We start from the raw sequence: 16077 nt of genomic DNA, 5'->3' as shown, positions 1-16077 counted from the left end.
TCTCTGGCCCCACAACAAACTCCAACTCCCAGAATTCCATAGCCTTCAGCCAGACAGAGAGAGAGTCAAAGCGGTGCCAGACCGGGTTATTTCTCCCGTGTGGATGCAGCCTTAGTAATCCTGTTTCGTATTGTGTTGCTGTATGTTGGTGTGCAAGGGATGCCCTTGTGCCCCTTTGGGACCGTGTGCTGCTGGGAAGGAGAGAGAAGCAGGAGGCTTGGCAGCCGTGAGCCTTGCCTGCCCCCGAGGAACGGAGAGCTCACGATGACGCCCTCCCTCCGACCCAGGAGCCCCTCTGAGACTGACTGAGAGAAAGAAAGAAGCTGGTAGCGCTGGCATTTGTACCCTTGAGCTCCAGTATGACACTTGCTCATCTCATGATACGCATTGGACAAATGGACCAGTGTCTGCACCTGTTCATAAATGTTGGGACATGAAAGAGAGATTAGGGATTAGCTTCTTGTATAGGCCTGCCTCTGGACTTTCCGCTCCTCCGCCACATGCATCTGAGGAAGTAGCCTCAGGCCTAGGAAGTCTCTGCTGCCATCTTCTTTTTCTCAGTTCATCTCTAAGGGGCTACATAATCCCTGGGCCGAACTGAGCTGTGTCTTTGAATTCTTCATGCTGGAGATGGAGCTGTTTCCTGCAGCCCCAGAGAACAGGGCCTGGAGCAGGAAAAGAGATCCCCCCTCAACATTAGGAAGAACCTCCTGACAGTCAGGGGCATATGGAGCCCACTCCTTGCTTGGAGGCTTTTCATCAGAGGATGGATGTCCATCTGTTAGGGATGATGGACTGTGTGTCCCTGCATGACAAGGGGCTTCGACTGGATGCCCTTTGAGGACTCTCCCAACTCTATCATTCTTTGATTTTATACCACATGTGGACAAACATTTCTCTAAGGTAGATTGGAGAACATGGGCGCTTTGGGGCATTTTCTTCATCCTGGAGAACATTTTCAGGGTAAAGAACCCACCAGCCTGGCTTTCTCTTTCTCTTCCTCCTGGGCAGCAGATCTTCATCCTCTGTCTTGCTTGCTTTCTTGTCAGCTCTCTGGCCCATGTTTAACATTCACAACCAAATGGCAGATTTGTTCTGCTGGTAAGCTAACTCTGGGTTCTGGTTGCATGGTTTCAGTCAGTGTATTTGCATGGGTTTTGCCTGCCCCTCTTCTCTTGTTTGAACCTTCTAGTTTGATGTGTTTTGTTACACATATTTATGGTTTGCCAAGAGGCATTCTCTCATGTTCTTTTTTGTCTCAGTCATCCTTATAGAAATCTGCTTTGTCATTGCTACCTCACCCCCATGAATAAGGAACCAGGTAATACATTGACTTCCTTAATTAATCCCATCAAGTCCGTTGTAGAGCTTCTCACCTGATCTGCCCCAGTCAGAGTGCTGTATCTAGTCATTCTGATTCCCCTTGAAAGAGGTTGCTGGCTTAGCCCAGTGGTTCTCAAACAATAGGGCAGGATCCGGGGGGTGGTGGTGGTGATGCAAGACTTGGAGGCACTGAGTTAAATATTGAATGTAGTTAAATTAAACTGTTCTAATTAGAACAATGTTGTTTCTTTATAAAATGTTAAAATATGAATCTACATGAATGTTCACACTAAATAAAGGAAACATTTTCATTCGTATACTATGTCGTGGGTATGTGTGTGATGCCCACATGTAGATATAAACGGGAGCCCCATGGGTAAAAACCTTGAATCCCACGGGCTTAGCTCTTGTCTTTATATTCTCATACAAATTATAGTATTGTAATTTTGGAAAAACAGATGTAGGCAAGAACATAAAGTGCTTGTGAAAAGGGAGTAGCTACTGTAGTGATCATATACTCAGCACGAGCCAGTACAGTACACCTTAGGCTTCATTTATGGATGCTTAATAGCCAGATCATGGAAAGTCGTCATTCCACTCTGTCATTTGCTTGTGGGGAAGGCATTCCCATGAGAGGAGCAAGGAAACAGAATTAACTGGGCTCTGTCTTCAGCTACTGGTGCTTTCTTATCAGATAGATGTTGTGTTACTTATATGTATTTTTATTATTCTGTCATTGTGTTCTTTACACAATAGCCCTCCTTATGAGAATATTGCTCCTATTAAATGATATGAAAAAGTTCATGTATTCATGAAGTAAAGGTGTGCTCTCTGAACTGGATGCTGTAAATATTCTTTAAACTTTGAAGAAAATCATTTTGGTTGAAATGGATTTTATTTGGAAATCCATTGTGTGTAATATATATATTGATTATAGTATTCTGTATGTTCTATATATTTTGAATTATAAATATGGCCTGTTACAGACAGGCCAAAATAAAGCTGCTTCGAGTCACTTTGGAGGTATGGTATTTCAATGATGCATGCATCCTAAGAGTCCAAAAGTCACACCAAAGCCACGCTCCGGTCTTAAGGACTGGAGTGCAGCTTTGGTGTGGCTTTTGGACTCTTAGGACTTATGCATCATTGAAATACCATACCTCCAAAGTGACTCGAAGCAGCTTTATTTTGGCCTGTCTGTAACAGGCCTATATTTTGATTATAGTATTTGTTGCACGGTATAGGTTATGAATACATTATTGTATTCTTACAATCCTCTTTGTTTTTGGTTTTGGCACCTCTGATGCATTCTCTATCACACAGTGGCCAACCAGATTCCTGTAGGAAGCTCACAAGCAAGGCAGGTAGGCAGTAGCTTTCATTGGATGGGATTCAGTGGTATGTTGCTGAGTCAACCGCTCATCTGATTAGAAAAAGTGCTGGTGTGTTTTTGCACATGTGGTTATACATCTCGAGAGGGCTATCTGATGTATCTGCCCTGGTCATTATTGTTCATACTATTCTGTGGCACTATTTCCACTGCTGTTTAACAGTGGCAGTGGGGTTGGAGTTGTGCATAATGTGGAAACACTAGCCCTCGCCAGAGGGTTTACAGACTGCATTCCATGTACAGTACTAAGGAAGGGACATATATGAATAGTAAAGATGGCATAGAGGAGATTAACACTATACTTTTTCAAGAAGTCTCTCCTAATCTGGATCTTGAAGAAGGGCATAAAGGAGAAATTGACATTGTGTTGTTAGATTGGAAGTTGTTTTCAAGTATGAAGAATTTTTAAATGGAGGAAACAAAGAAGGAAAATAGTACATAAGCCTTCATAAAACAAACAGCAAGGCTGCCCCTCCCATGAGGCAGAGTTAGCAGCAGTCTTGGACAGTAGGTTTTGGATATTATGAAGGGACAGTAAATTGTTACTTGCATTATTTTAATTGTCCTTGTACTGTAAAAGAATGGGAGAGGCACACATGGGATTTTCTGCCTCCTGTGCCAAAATAACATGGTTTTCTTTGGTTACTCTGGTCATTGACTAGATGGTGGGCTTCAGTTGCTTCTCTAGACAGCAAAATGTATAAGGTCAGCCTTAGCTGAAGGAACACAAGTAGGGGACTCTAAGTGAAGGGAAGGGGCACAGCAGTCTCTATCATTATCTTACCAGGTAGCCTTGGGCAAGTTGCGCTTCCTGTCCCTCCATATCTCCTTTATGGGAGATAATAATAGTACATATTTTTACAAGTTGGTTGAGAGGTTGGTTTCCAGCAAGTTAATATTTATAATTAACTTTGAAAATTCAAGATAAATGCTAACAGTTTTGTCCAGTGTGCCCCTCCAACTTTACTCACAGAAGATACTGGGTTCCAGCAGAGCCTACTTTGAATATAAGGAAGAGAGACAGTTTTCCCCACTTCATGCAGTTCTCTGTTCCATACGCCACATATCCCTCACAGTTTCAAAAGGTGGTGAGTGCAGACATGGGCAGAGGAGAGGCTGCACCTCCTTTTGTGAATGAAAGTCTCAGCTGGTCTGGAGACTCTTCTGGGAGCATAAGAGAGAGGTAGCCAGAATGAGTTACTGCAGCAAAAAAGGGAGAACCTTGTGGCACTTTTACATCTAACAAGTTACATGTGTTATTACCATTTTGTGACTGAATTGTGTGAGTGAGCTAGTAAGCTCTTTTAGATAATACTCCTTTTCCAGGGACTTTGATGAGAGATAGTGATGGGGAGGAAATGAGATAAAACCAGTTTGAGTGTTTTTTGGGAGAGAAGGTTGAATATGTTGAAGTATGGACTGTAAACTTGGGCTTGCTGTGGGTACAGTCCAGAAATTCTAGAGTATGTAGAGTAACTTGTTCTAAAAAGTTACAGATAGCATCATAGTGACATCAGGGGTAGGGTGAGAAGGCCAGAGGAAAGAGGCAGCAGCAGAAGCTCAGTTATGCAGAGGGGGATGTGGCTGGGCTTTTGCTCAGTATAAGAAAAAAAATCCAAGCAGCTGAGTCTTTGTTCTTAGTGGCAGTGGTGGCAGAAATTGACCTTCACAATACATTGATACTGAGGAAAATTTTCTGTGTCCTTACAGTAATGGTGTGTACCTTGGCAAGACAAGTTGGGACGTGCTAAAGTATTTCATGGCTCTCTGTTTACTTTTCAGTATTACTGTGCAGCAATTTGTGTTTCGTCTATTATTGTCTGAACATCGTTGGAAGCCATAGTGACTCATGGAAATTCCTGGTTTGTTTGATGTAAAGCTGGCAGCTGCTACTTTATCCCATTTACCTCTGCTTCTACTGCAGTGCTTAAAGTACTTTAAATCTTTAACATAACACCAAGGAAATTTTCTGGCAGCATTTCCAGTGATACTAGGGTGTGAGAAGAGAAACGTTCAATGCAGTATTACTGTGCAGTTCTTATGTATTAGGGGGGAAAGCCCTGACAGCTTTTAACTGTGAAGTATTTTTATATTTTAAAAAGCTATCAGCAGTCTGGTACTCAGTTCCTTTTGTGAAAAGATCAATTCATATTAAGACCATAGGCAATTTGAGGATTACAATTTAGTAGTAGTACTCTTTGGAGAGCTCTTGAGTGAAGAATAGGTGGCAATTGCAGCTTTCTTTTCTTGGTAGCCATCCCAGACTTGGTTTGTGTGCAGATGTTATGATAGAAGGAGTGGCATGTCTTCATGTAGGACTTGGGAAAGAATTGTTCTGTTGAGAATGGAGAACAGATGTTCTAAGTTAGATTCTGCAGTTGTTGTTCAATCCTTATTTGTAAGCAGCAAATGAAAATTTCACGGGTTCCTGTGATGCACTGTGGCAGCTGCCATAAACTGATCTATCACATCTATTGCTGGTATTTGGCAGGAGGCCACACTTTTATCAGCACTGTGGCTAATCCCTTTTAAAAGCTTAGCAAGATGTGTGGAGGAAAGAGCTGTTCTATTGTTTTGGTGCTATAATAATTATTTTTGCAAGAATGGGGAGATGTTCACATACATTCATGGGATTCCATATTCTATTTGTTTAAACATTGTTTGGGCTTTTTGAAAGTATGAACATGTTTCTTAATGCTAAATAAAAGATGATGGAACAGAAAAGAGGTAGAAAAGAGTTGATATAGTCTGGTAGCCTGACATTTAGGGTGAAGTGTGAAACAATCCTGGACTGCAATCCTATGTATATTTGTTTAAGAGCAAGCACAATTAAATATACTGAGAAATTACTTCATGAGTCTTAATTTCATTTTCTACCAGCTCCCATACCACATTGTACTTTTTTCCAATGATATTGGCCTGTTGCAGACTGCCAAAATAAAGCTGCTTCGGGTCTCTTTGGAGGTATGCTGTTTAAATGATGCATGGGTCCTACGAGTCCGGAGGTCATGCCAAAGCCACACTCCATTCCTAAGCACTGGAGTGCAGCTTTGGTGCAGCTTCTGGATTCTTAGGATGCATGCATCATTTAAACAACATACCTCCAAAGAGACCCAAAGCAGCTTTATTTTGGCAGTCTGTAACAGGCCAGAGTGTGTTAGTTTTCTGGTGCAAGCTAAGATGGCTGTATAAGATATTATTGAGTTCTCACTGTGTATATATATGCTTATTAAAGACTTCTAGCTGTCCATAAGGATGGCATAAGTGGCATAGCAGTGTCAGGATGGAATAAAATAAAAATGTGAAAAACAGGGATGATGTCAGTAAAGAAAACTGCCTTGTCAGTTCGACAACTGCTCAGAAGCCCTCAGGGCACCTTCTTCTGCTAGTAGTGACAGCTTTAACTGCCTCTTGCCCCCATTGCTGTAACCCCTGCAAAAGCATGACAACGACAAAAGGATCAGCAGGATTCCATCTCCATTCTTGCCTTTCAGTCACCCCTACAAGTGTTCTTGGGGTAGAACTCCAAGTAGCCCTTGCTAGTATAGCCACTGAAGAGGGGTTATGGGAATCCTGGTCCAAAAACACTGCATTTAATCTGCTAATACATCACAGAATACATTACCAATGGAAGACTTTTCCCTCTCTTGCCATCATTTCCCCTTCAATCCATCCCTCATACATTGCTTTAATAATTAGATGATTAAATATTCCACATTCAACAGAACTGTTTCAGGCAGTTGCTCAGAGTCGCTTACTCCATGCATCTGAGGAAGTAGACCAAGTCTATGAAAGTTTATGCTACAATGTCTTTGGCTCTGTTAGTCTCAAAGGTACTATAAGATTTTTGTTTACTCATAATTTGGAGCCAGAGCAGTTGTAATAAATTTTGGAATGTATGCCACAAAATCCACGTTTTTATCTGCAAGAAAGGAGAAATTTTAAAAAATTAACTGGAGATAATGCTTCCTTTTAATGGCACTTTGGAAAACATATTCTCTCACAACCACACCTCAGGGAAGGGCCCACTCCTTATGGATCCCTTTCATTGTGGAATTTCTATCAAGGTTGAATGAGCCCCACTAGAGGAGGCCTATAGAGAGGGAAGGATGGAGTGTGAAGAATCTTCTTGTTCTATAATTGCTTTGCTCTTTTTGGTTTTTGGCCTGTGAAAAGAAGTTGGGTATCAGTTTTCTCTCAGAAGCTGCATGAGGAACAGTATCTAGCAGTTAGCAAGCAACCTGTTTACAAGAGGAAACTCTATCTTTCCAGGTGCTGGTAGCTCAGCATTGTCCCTTTGTTTTTGTCCTAATCTGCGTGTAAGTGTTGGATGTCACTGCAGATTGGAATTTGTTGTTGGGTGTAGACTAGGTAATCCAATACATGCAGCTGTATCAAGTGCTGCCTTCTGAACTGCAACACACAAACCAGAGTAGAGAGGATGGATAAGTAATGGTGACTCAGTCCTTTGGCAACTGATAACAGCATTGCTGTTCATCTGTCAATTCTCAGGTAAGATATCCTTTGTCTGATAAACTCCAGCAGGTTTGGAATAGGAGAGCCAGGCAGCCTTCTGGGATAGTCCTGCAGGGTAGTGTGTACTGTTGATGTTTCTGATAGCTTGCCAGGAGGAGGACAGGAGATGTGCAACACACTGCAGCTTGTTGCCAGAATTGTAGATAAAGTCCTGTTCTAGAATGTTCCTGTTTGTTGACAGTTCTCTTGGCACAGAGGCAGTTTGCTTTAGGGTTTCATGGAAGCTTGTTGTCAGACCAAAGGTCACCCTTCTCTATAGCCTAAGCTCTTAGAGGCTTTATGCTGGAAGTGGAAGCCTAGAGTAACACTTCTGAAGGGTATCTTCTGGGCCAAAATCAACTTCTGTAAACTCAAAAGAGTGCCCAGCCATAATGGGAAAAATGTTTTGAGCGCCCCCCCCCCAATTAGGGGCAAAGTATCTGATGTAGATCTATTTCAAACTGTCTGAAAGGCTATGTCCACTCCAGCTGCCTTTGGACTGTAATACAGTGGAATGGCAATAGAACTGCCAATTCTGTGAGCTGTTAGCCATATGAGGTCAGCATTGCCCCATCACCTCCAAGGCTTATCTCCTGAACTGTTTGCTTTGGCATGAGCTGTCTTTCTGGGACACTGGATATTTTTGAAGGTGTAGCTCACTCCTGCTCAAGGTACTGTATTCTGGATCATTCCCCCCCCCAGACCATGAATAACAATTGTTTTTCAGTGAAGTAGATGGGAAGACTCCTCTCTGCTCATTCCATATCCTAGGCACTTTGTTTCCTTTCACATGTTTTGTATTTATCCTGTGACTCTTTCTCTTTACACCTTTTTGTCTACTAGCATCTCTTTAGACAGATGGACTGATTAGGACTCTAGCATACTGAAAGGTGAAAAGGGCATTGAGCATACTGAGGGAAGTCTCCTTGCTAATCCCTGTTAATTACCTTGCTGGAAAAACTGGAGATAGTAACTGTTAAACTGATTATTGGACTATGCTTGGCTTAGTCTTCTGTTAACTCTGCTGGCACGTTGTATGAGGGATATTTTAATTTACTTCAATTCAGTTCTATTGTAAATGCTGGACCTCACTATTTAGTCAGATATTTTATAAATGGATCCCAGTCTTGTCTGAATTTATAAGAAGTATTCTTACTTAGAAGCTGTGTCAATTTATCTGTTGGCATATAGTCTTAAACTTTCTAAAACCATTCCCACCAGACTTTTTAACACAACACATTTTGTGATTCTCTGGGAATGTCTGTCTTATTTCTTCAGATTTTCATGCATGCTCTTTTTACATTTGGCTGCTGAGGCTTAACAAAGAAACTGGGTTGGAAGAAAAAAAGCAAGAAATGATTGGGTGCAGTGCCTTCATATGTGACCCAAATATTACAACTCTTCAGACTGTTACTCCAGAGTTCCATCACAACAGCTCTAGGGAGGAGTTTCTGCCTGGCTAGGTAATCAAGGGGTACTAATTGTGTTAGAGTCCCAAGGCTGGAACTAGATGTAATGAACATGAGGCTGGTGTTGTCTAGTCCTGTCCCTGTGACAGCAGTCACTGGAATGTAACAGCAGTCTTTTGTGGAGTAATCTGCCTCCTAGAAATGGAGCCTTTTTCCCATGGTCGTTTCATTCTTCAGTCGTTGTAGTAGTGGAGGTAAAAGTGCTGTCTTGCTTCTGGACCTCACAAAGTTTATATGTCTATTTCATTTTTTTCCCAGGCTGGTCATGGTAAAGATGCTGCTCTGACTGACTCTTGTTCACCGGCTCTTCTCATTGAAAGTGTGGGATGGCTGTACATGGCCTCAGCAGGGCCAGATGCCTATAGCCTAGGATTCAAGAGGGGAAATCAATTCCAGGTGGGCATCCCACTCGGGCTGGCAGTGCCACCACTCACAACAAAGCTTCACAACAGTAAGGTCTGGTACCCTGCAAAGCAGCAAGTGAAGCCCATCTGGCATCTGGAACGGAATCATGTGAACACTTTTCAGGATCACCACTTGGTCCACTCAGGGATCTCTTCCCAGTGTCCCCGCCTTTTGTACCCAGAGTCATTATGTAGTGAGGCAGTGTTTCTGAACCCACCTCCACCTCAGCCCCACCCTCTCCCAAACTTCCTTGGAAGCACTTTGCTCTATCGGCGCTCTTACTTCAGACACAAGCCTTACCGGAGGCTTGAGACCATCTGCTTGCAGCCTGGTACTTTGGAGAGGAAACCTCTTCACGCCTCACCCCCTGCCTATCGTTCTGTCCTCAATAACGCCATGTCATCCTCAACAATGGAGCCATTCCTTATGCCAAGTGCTGTTGGTGAGCGTTCCAGTCCAGTGTCAAAAGCGTTACCCCTAAGCTCAGGGAAGCCAAACTCCAGTGCATACAGACCAGTGCTAAACAATAATTCTTTCCTGAGGCCAACTAGTGCAAAAGTGCCTTTGCAGCAGTATCATCAACCACTGCCGCCAGAAAATAAGAAGCGGAAAGGCTTGTCAAGAGCTCCAGGATTCTCCTGGACACATTCTGGGGGAAATGGGGATGGCTCTGCAATGAATATTGAAAGGAAACTTGGGAAAGGCAGTGGCTTAACTCTTGAGCCGACCAATGCCAAATCTCCTCGCTCATCTGTTCACAATGGCATGGTTCTTAAAGCAGAACGACCCTATTGGCGGCTTGAGGATGGTGAGAATAGGTCACAGAACCTGAAAGAACAAGATGTGCGATTGACAGAAGCCATGAGGAAGCTGACGGCAGGTGGTATTCGGAAGGTTAGTACCTACAATGAATTTGGTCACCGCATTGACAGCTCCTGTCTTATGAATACAAACTTCCATTCCAGCCTCTTTAATAGATGGAAACCACACATTGTAGCACAGATCACCCCAAAGGAAGTACCAACTGCCACTTCCCTGAATCTGGAATTTGGCAGCCGCCATCAAAGCCTTACAGGCACAGACGTTTCTGATGTCTGCACTAAACGTATTGATGCTCGTTTCCTAGCCTCAAATCTGGAATCTTCCAACCACAGTACCTCAAACCACTCTGCCATCCCTGGCTCTGTGAACACTGGAGAACAGGTGGTAAAAGCAGAGCTGTCCCCACGGACTACTGTCTCTGAGGTTGAGACAAAAATTTCCTCTCTTCAGTTAGGCACAGATACAAAATGGGGGCAACCAACTGCTGTAAAAGATACCGAGTAAGTATGACAGAAACATCTTTTTTGTCTTGCAGTCATGTTTTCCCTTCAGTATGTGTTGGTAAAGGCTTTGGGTGCTAAGGTAGTAAGAGCTGAAAGATACAGAAACAATTTCATGCTCCCATGCAGGAGCTCGTATTACCAAATATCTCTTTCTTGTTGTTTATATTGTATGCTTTCAGATTGTATTTGGCCTGTGGAGGCTTTATTACTAGGGCATCCCTGGCTGTGTATGTATGCACCAGGTGACACCCTAAGGGGTGGAGACATCACTGCTCCCCAGACATCTGCCTTTTGGCAGAAATGCGTTGTAGCATTTGCCTGCATCCCTTTAAAATGCTGAAGAGATGGTGTCAGTGGGGCGAGTCTCAGTGGGAAGAGAAAGGAGAGGTCCCAGATTTTTAAAAATAAATTTTAATTCTTAATTTTTTTTAAAAAATTATTTTTTTAAAAAAATGTTTCTTTTAAAAATTGTATTCCTATAAAATTTCTTCTAAAAACCACATCTTAATAAATTTTCACTTTAACCACATGAAACAATGTATGTGTAAATATATTTAGGCTGTGCATATGATTTAATTTAATAGTATAATTTAAATTATGCTAGTTGTTTATGTCACAACTGTTGCCAATATATGGGAATTGCAAGGCCAATGGGGGGGTGGTGGCATTATGAGTTACCACACCGGGTGACGCCAAGCCTAGTGATGTCACAGGGTTTTCTTTGCAAAATTTGTTTAGAGGGGTTTTTGCATTTGCCTTCTCTGAAGCTGAGAGAGTGTAACGTGCCCAGTGGGTTTCCATGGCCGAGTGGGGATTTGAATTTTGTCCTTCATAGTCCAATGCCCAATTTTATTTAAGGATCCAAGGTGGCTTACAAGAAATTAAAACAAAGAATAGCTAAAATTTATTTGATACAAAAGTTTAAAAATATTAAATAAATAATTGTATTAAAACAATAAATTAAAACTGTTTAAAATCACATTAAAACATAGATAAAGATAAAAGCATAGCACACCCCTGAACACACACCAATCAGTACCTGGCATCCTTTGATTAGTTCTACAGCTTTACCACTGTTTCTAAAACACTTCTCAAATCCACAATAGTAATTTTGATTTATTGTCTGGTTTAATGTTTGAGACATTATTGCAGATATTCCAGAAAAACAAGCCAGGGAGCCCGGAAGTGAATGAAAGTTCAGGAAATGTATTAGCTGGCTTGTTAATTATTGTCCTCCCTGTCCTCTTCAAGAAGTGTGAGAGGTTATTGCCAAAAGTGGCACTAGCGCTGTGATGTTTCTTCCTTTTCTCCTACTTTCATCCTTTCCATCACTTTTACACAAAATCAGTTGATGTTATTAACTGGCAACCTTGTCCAAATGTCTGGCTGCTGCTGTCATATGAATAAACTGCTTCCATGCAACTGAAAGCATGTACAACATATATGTTCTGGTGCTTAGTATGTGGGAAAAAATAAGATGGATGGGGAGCTGACCATATATTGGAATAAAGTGTAATGTGCTTAATGTTGTAGTTCTTACTAATTCCAGCTGTGAAAAAGATAGCTTTGTTTGCTCTTGTCTGGGATTGCTGTGTCCCAGTGTGTTGGAGAAAGTATGGGCAAGGGAACCATTGATCCTGCAAGTATTTTGTATGAGAATTCCCAGTCTCTTACCATTTAACATGCTGTGTTTACCATAGTACCATGTTAGGTGGGCTGATGAGAATTCTAGACCAAAACATCTGGAAGAACAAAGGTTGTCCATCCCTGTTGTAGATGCATATTTGTCTGTGTCCCTAATAAGAGTGAAAGGAATATATCAGCTATTTAGCTGCTTTGTAGCTATAACCCTTTGTGTTGCAGAGCTGCAGTCAGTTTACCCTTGCTAGATCAAGCGGAGGTCGAAGATGTGGAGGAAGAACTCCCTGATGGCTTAGAAGATGCCTGCAGTCAGGATGAGGAAGGGGAAGAAGAGGATGGGGAAGGTCTGTGGTATTTAAGTATCAGCACACACAAACTCCCAGACAGGATTTTTATACACTGGATTAGACAATACAAATATACTTGTTGTATTTAAAAAAATCTTTAAAATAATAAAAATCCAAAATGGTTCTGACTGTACCATGAATTGTATCATAATATTAGTACAGTCGGCCTTCCTTATCCACGGATTTTTTTATCCACAGATTCAAGCCTCCGTGGCTTGAAAATATTCCATAAAAGTATAAATTCCGAATAGCAAACCTTGATTTTCCATTTTATATAAAGAACACCATTTTACTCTGTCATTATATTTAATGTGACTTGAACATCCACAGATTTTGTTATCTACAGGAGTTCCTGGAGCCAAACCCCAGCAGATAATAAGGTCCCAGTGTTGAGGAAAACAGTGCACTAGTGGAGTTCTTATATTTTTTCCAGTTTTGGAAGCAGTGACGGGGTTGTTTGTGTGGTCCCTAGATATGCTACTGCATTTGCAACAGTTGAATAACTGGGAACTGAATCACATTCCTCTTTTGGAATGAGATGTCTGTAAAAGTAGCAAACACTTATGAAGACATTGCTTATCAATCCATAATATAACCTCACATGAGAGTGAATGTAATAATAGAGATGGATTACTGGCGTAGTTACTTTTCACTTGAATAGAATAACTCCCCTCTTGGATAGCATCAGCCCATACACTGCATTTGCACTGATAAATATTTATTTGGTGCAATATGTAGTCAATTTCAGATTAAGAGAAGAAGAGTTGGATCTTTATTTACATTTTGCCGCTTGTTCTGTTCCAGGACTTGGTAAATTATTTTCATTTCTGCCAATAAAATGGTTATTGTATTCTATTAGTGTTCAGATATGGCAGAGAAGTGAGAGAAAAACACAAAGTAATGATTCCACTCTGGTGTAGCTGATCCTCTGGCTTATCTGTCATAGGGCTTTCATCAGGCACTCTAGCCCCTGTAATCTTGAGCCATAGGACTGTACCTTTTTGTTGTTAGTAGAAATGTTCTTAAATACTTTGTGGAGGGATTTAATCTACGGACGTATGCTATTATTACAGTCTTGCTGCCTTTTTGGACAGTGTGTATTATTGCTTCATTCTGAAACATTGTTGGATCAATTCTCCCTTTGAATAAGGGTTCACTGAAGCATCCTCCACAGAAGAGGTCAGAGGAGGTGTTTTGGTCGCTTAAATGCTCTCCCAACCACATGAGAAAAAATCATGAATAAACATTTTTCAGGTGCTAGAGAGATCATCTAAACTAGGATGCCCCATCCCATAAGGAGTCTTAGGGGCGGAACAAATTGGCCTGGAAAGCTGGCTTCCGGGTGGTTTGGGGATATGGCGTTTTGACACTGCATCTCCCCAAGATGCCTAGAAGTCACTCAGCCATGGGCAGAGATGTGGGCAGCTTCAGGATGCTCTAGTGGCCTGACGTTTTGATGCCGCATGTCCCTGGAATGGCTTGAAGCCACCCTGGGGTAGCAGCAGGGCCGCCTAATGTGACTTTTTACTGGTCCAAGTAAGAGTGGATCTGTTCTGCTCCTATTTGGGCTGACTCCTGGGCAGATTGGGGCCGTGGCATGTGGTTCCGCCCTTTTGGGGTGATCTGTTTTTCCCCTTAGTAATTATTTCATAAAGCACACAAAAAGAACAGGAGACTAAATTTCCTCATGTGTTGATGGGGTGTTGGAAGGGTTTTCAACCTTAAACTATTTTTGCCTTTCTCTTCAGGTGAATCTGATGGCTCCTCATCATCTGGACTATCCCCTAATGGTTCTGTGGCTATTATATCCAGGTTAGTTTCAGAAATGAACTGAGTCTGCCTTCTGGCAAATAAAGATTAATAATTTATGGAGTTTTTCCCCACTGCAGAGGGGAAAAATAATCTGCATACATGTGCACATCTTGAAATGTTTTAGGAAATTACTCTGCATAAATAATTATGAGTTTTAAGGTTTTTTTTGCATAAGAACTGTGGGAGTTTGTGCAAAAAACACTGTTTTCAGGCAGGCACATGTGTTTGTTTTGCAAAATTGCTATTTTCTATGGGAAAACCTTGCAATTTTGCACAACAAAAATCTTGCACAGACAACAGTCGTCTTGTACAGCAAAGCTATATGTCTCTTTTTGAGGAAGATTCCTGTTTTCTATCCAAAAAACAACAACCGTGCACAAAAAACTACACATGGCTGCATATAAATAGCCATTTTAAATAGGCTTCAGTGTTCCATGTTCCCTACATTGTTTGATGTTAAACAAGCCCTAGTTTTGTTTGTTTGTTTGTTTTGACATTCTATGTGGCCCTTGGAGGGCCCTAGAGTAGAAAATTGACCCTGGGCCCACTGAAGGTGCAACCTCCCCCCCCCCCCCCCCCCGCCACAGTTGTCAACAAAATAATTCATGTGCTTTCCTGCATAGAATAATTTCCTGAAATACTTTGGGATGCATAAAATCCTTGCCACTGTGTTATCCTTTCTGACTGGTTTCCAAGTGTTAGAAAACCCATTTTTCAGCCAAGAAATAAGTAATGGTGACTATTATTCTCAACCCCAATTTCCCCCCTTGCTTAATCAATTTCTGCAAAGAGAAAGAGGGCTAAGCAATTGGTGAAAAACAGCTTGGAGAGCAGCACTTGTTTGCTCCTGTTTTTCTGGGCCAAAGCTTCTCTGTTGAAACGAGCACTACTTTCCCAGACCATGTTAATAAGGGCCCCATGAGTTAAACTGCATGGTATATAATGGAAACAGATCTCTCTGGAAAAATATTGCATTTTTTGCTTTTCCAGTTCTGCTGAGCTTTCTTTTTGGCTTCTTTCCTCTTGTAAAGCCAGATAGATGTGCAACTCTGTTTCTTTTCCTAGGAATTGTGTTGAAGGATTGGTGCCTCCACTTGAAGGCCAAGAGAGAATTCTCAAGCCAGCTCTCATATGCAGCCTATTCCCCAATGTGTCTCCCACCCTATATTTTGGTACCCGGGATGAGAGAGGTAAGGTAGATTTGAATTAACTGCAGGGAGCTGGCAGGGTTCAGAAGAACTATGATAACAGGACGTGATAGATTGGGCAGTTGACAGTGGGGTTGTATAGTAATGTCATTGTAAAATGGTGGAGAGGGTTGCTTTTGTCTCCCCATCTCAGCAATGAATATGTCCTGATGAAGATAAGAGGCAGGTAAATCTATACAATATAGGTGTAGAGCTATATAGTCTTGATATTGCTAGTGAAGAATTGGGAACTGAAATGACTGAAACAAGGCTGGTAATATTTCACAGACATTCACCTTGGTTTTCAATCTTAATATTACAATAGATGGAGCCATGTTTCTCTCCAGGGATTGGAAAGATTTTTTTTTATTCTACAGTTTAAAAAAAAAAAAGAGTTGGGGAATTCTGAGTTGTAATGCAAAAATAACAACAACACATTTCCGAGTTCTAGTCTCTCTTGCCATGCTGTATGGTGGAGAGAGTAGGCCAGAGTTGAGCTAAATAGAACCCTGGATCCAAGGCTGTTTTTGTGGCTTTTCATCCCTCTAGACCCAAACTTTGGTCCTCCAGGTGTTTTGGATTTCAATTCCCATAAGCTCTAGCCAGCTTGACCAACTGTCAGGAATTCTGGGAGCTGAAGTCCAAAACATCTGGATGACCAAA

The 16077-nt window shown here is 41.7% G+C and overlaps 1 protein-coding gene across 8 annotated transcripts in view; it reads left to right on the top strand.

Moving 5' to 3' along the window:
- Positions 1 to 16077, top strand: part of TTLL4 (tubulin tyrosine ligase like 4) — a 38648-nt gene that overhangs the window by 352 nt on the left and 22219 nt on the right. For 4 of the 8 annotated variants that reach the window (XM_042467414.1, XM_042467467.1, XM_042467458.1 and 1 more), the window contains exons 2-5: positions 8956 to 10424; positions 12291 to 12412; positions 14164 to 14227; positions 15293 to 15417. In XM_042467414.1, the coding sequence (XP_042323348.1) occupies positions 9034 to 10424; positions 12291 to 12412; positions 14164 to 14227; positions 15293 to 15417 (1702 nt within the window). In that variant the 5' untranslated portion in view covers positions 8956 to 9033. Of the gene's footprint in view, positions 1 to 1025; positions 1102 to 5960; positions 7226 to 7266; positions 7900 to 8208; positions 8692 to 8955; positions 10425 to 12290; positions 12413 to 14163; positions 14228 to 15292; positions 15418 to 16077 lie in introns of those variants that run through there. The other 4 variants (XM_042467448.1, XM_042467439.1, XM_042467420.1 and 1 more) reach the window with 4 other exon arrangements.

The sequence above is a fragment of the Sceloporus undulatus genome, chromosome 1, assembly GCF_019175285.1.
Source record: "Sceloporus undulatus isolate JIND9_A2432 ecotype Alabama chromosome 1, SceUnd_v1.1, whole genome shotgun sequence".
In the NCBI taxonomy this organism is placed as follows: Eukaryota; Metazoa; Chordata; class Lepidosauria; order Squamata; family Phrynosomatidae; genus Sceloporus; species Sceloporus undulatus.
Note: the sequence above shows the minus strand (reverse complement) of the source record. Positions and strands in the feature narration are given on the sequence as shown.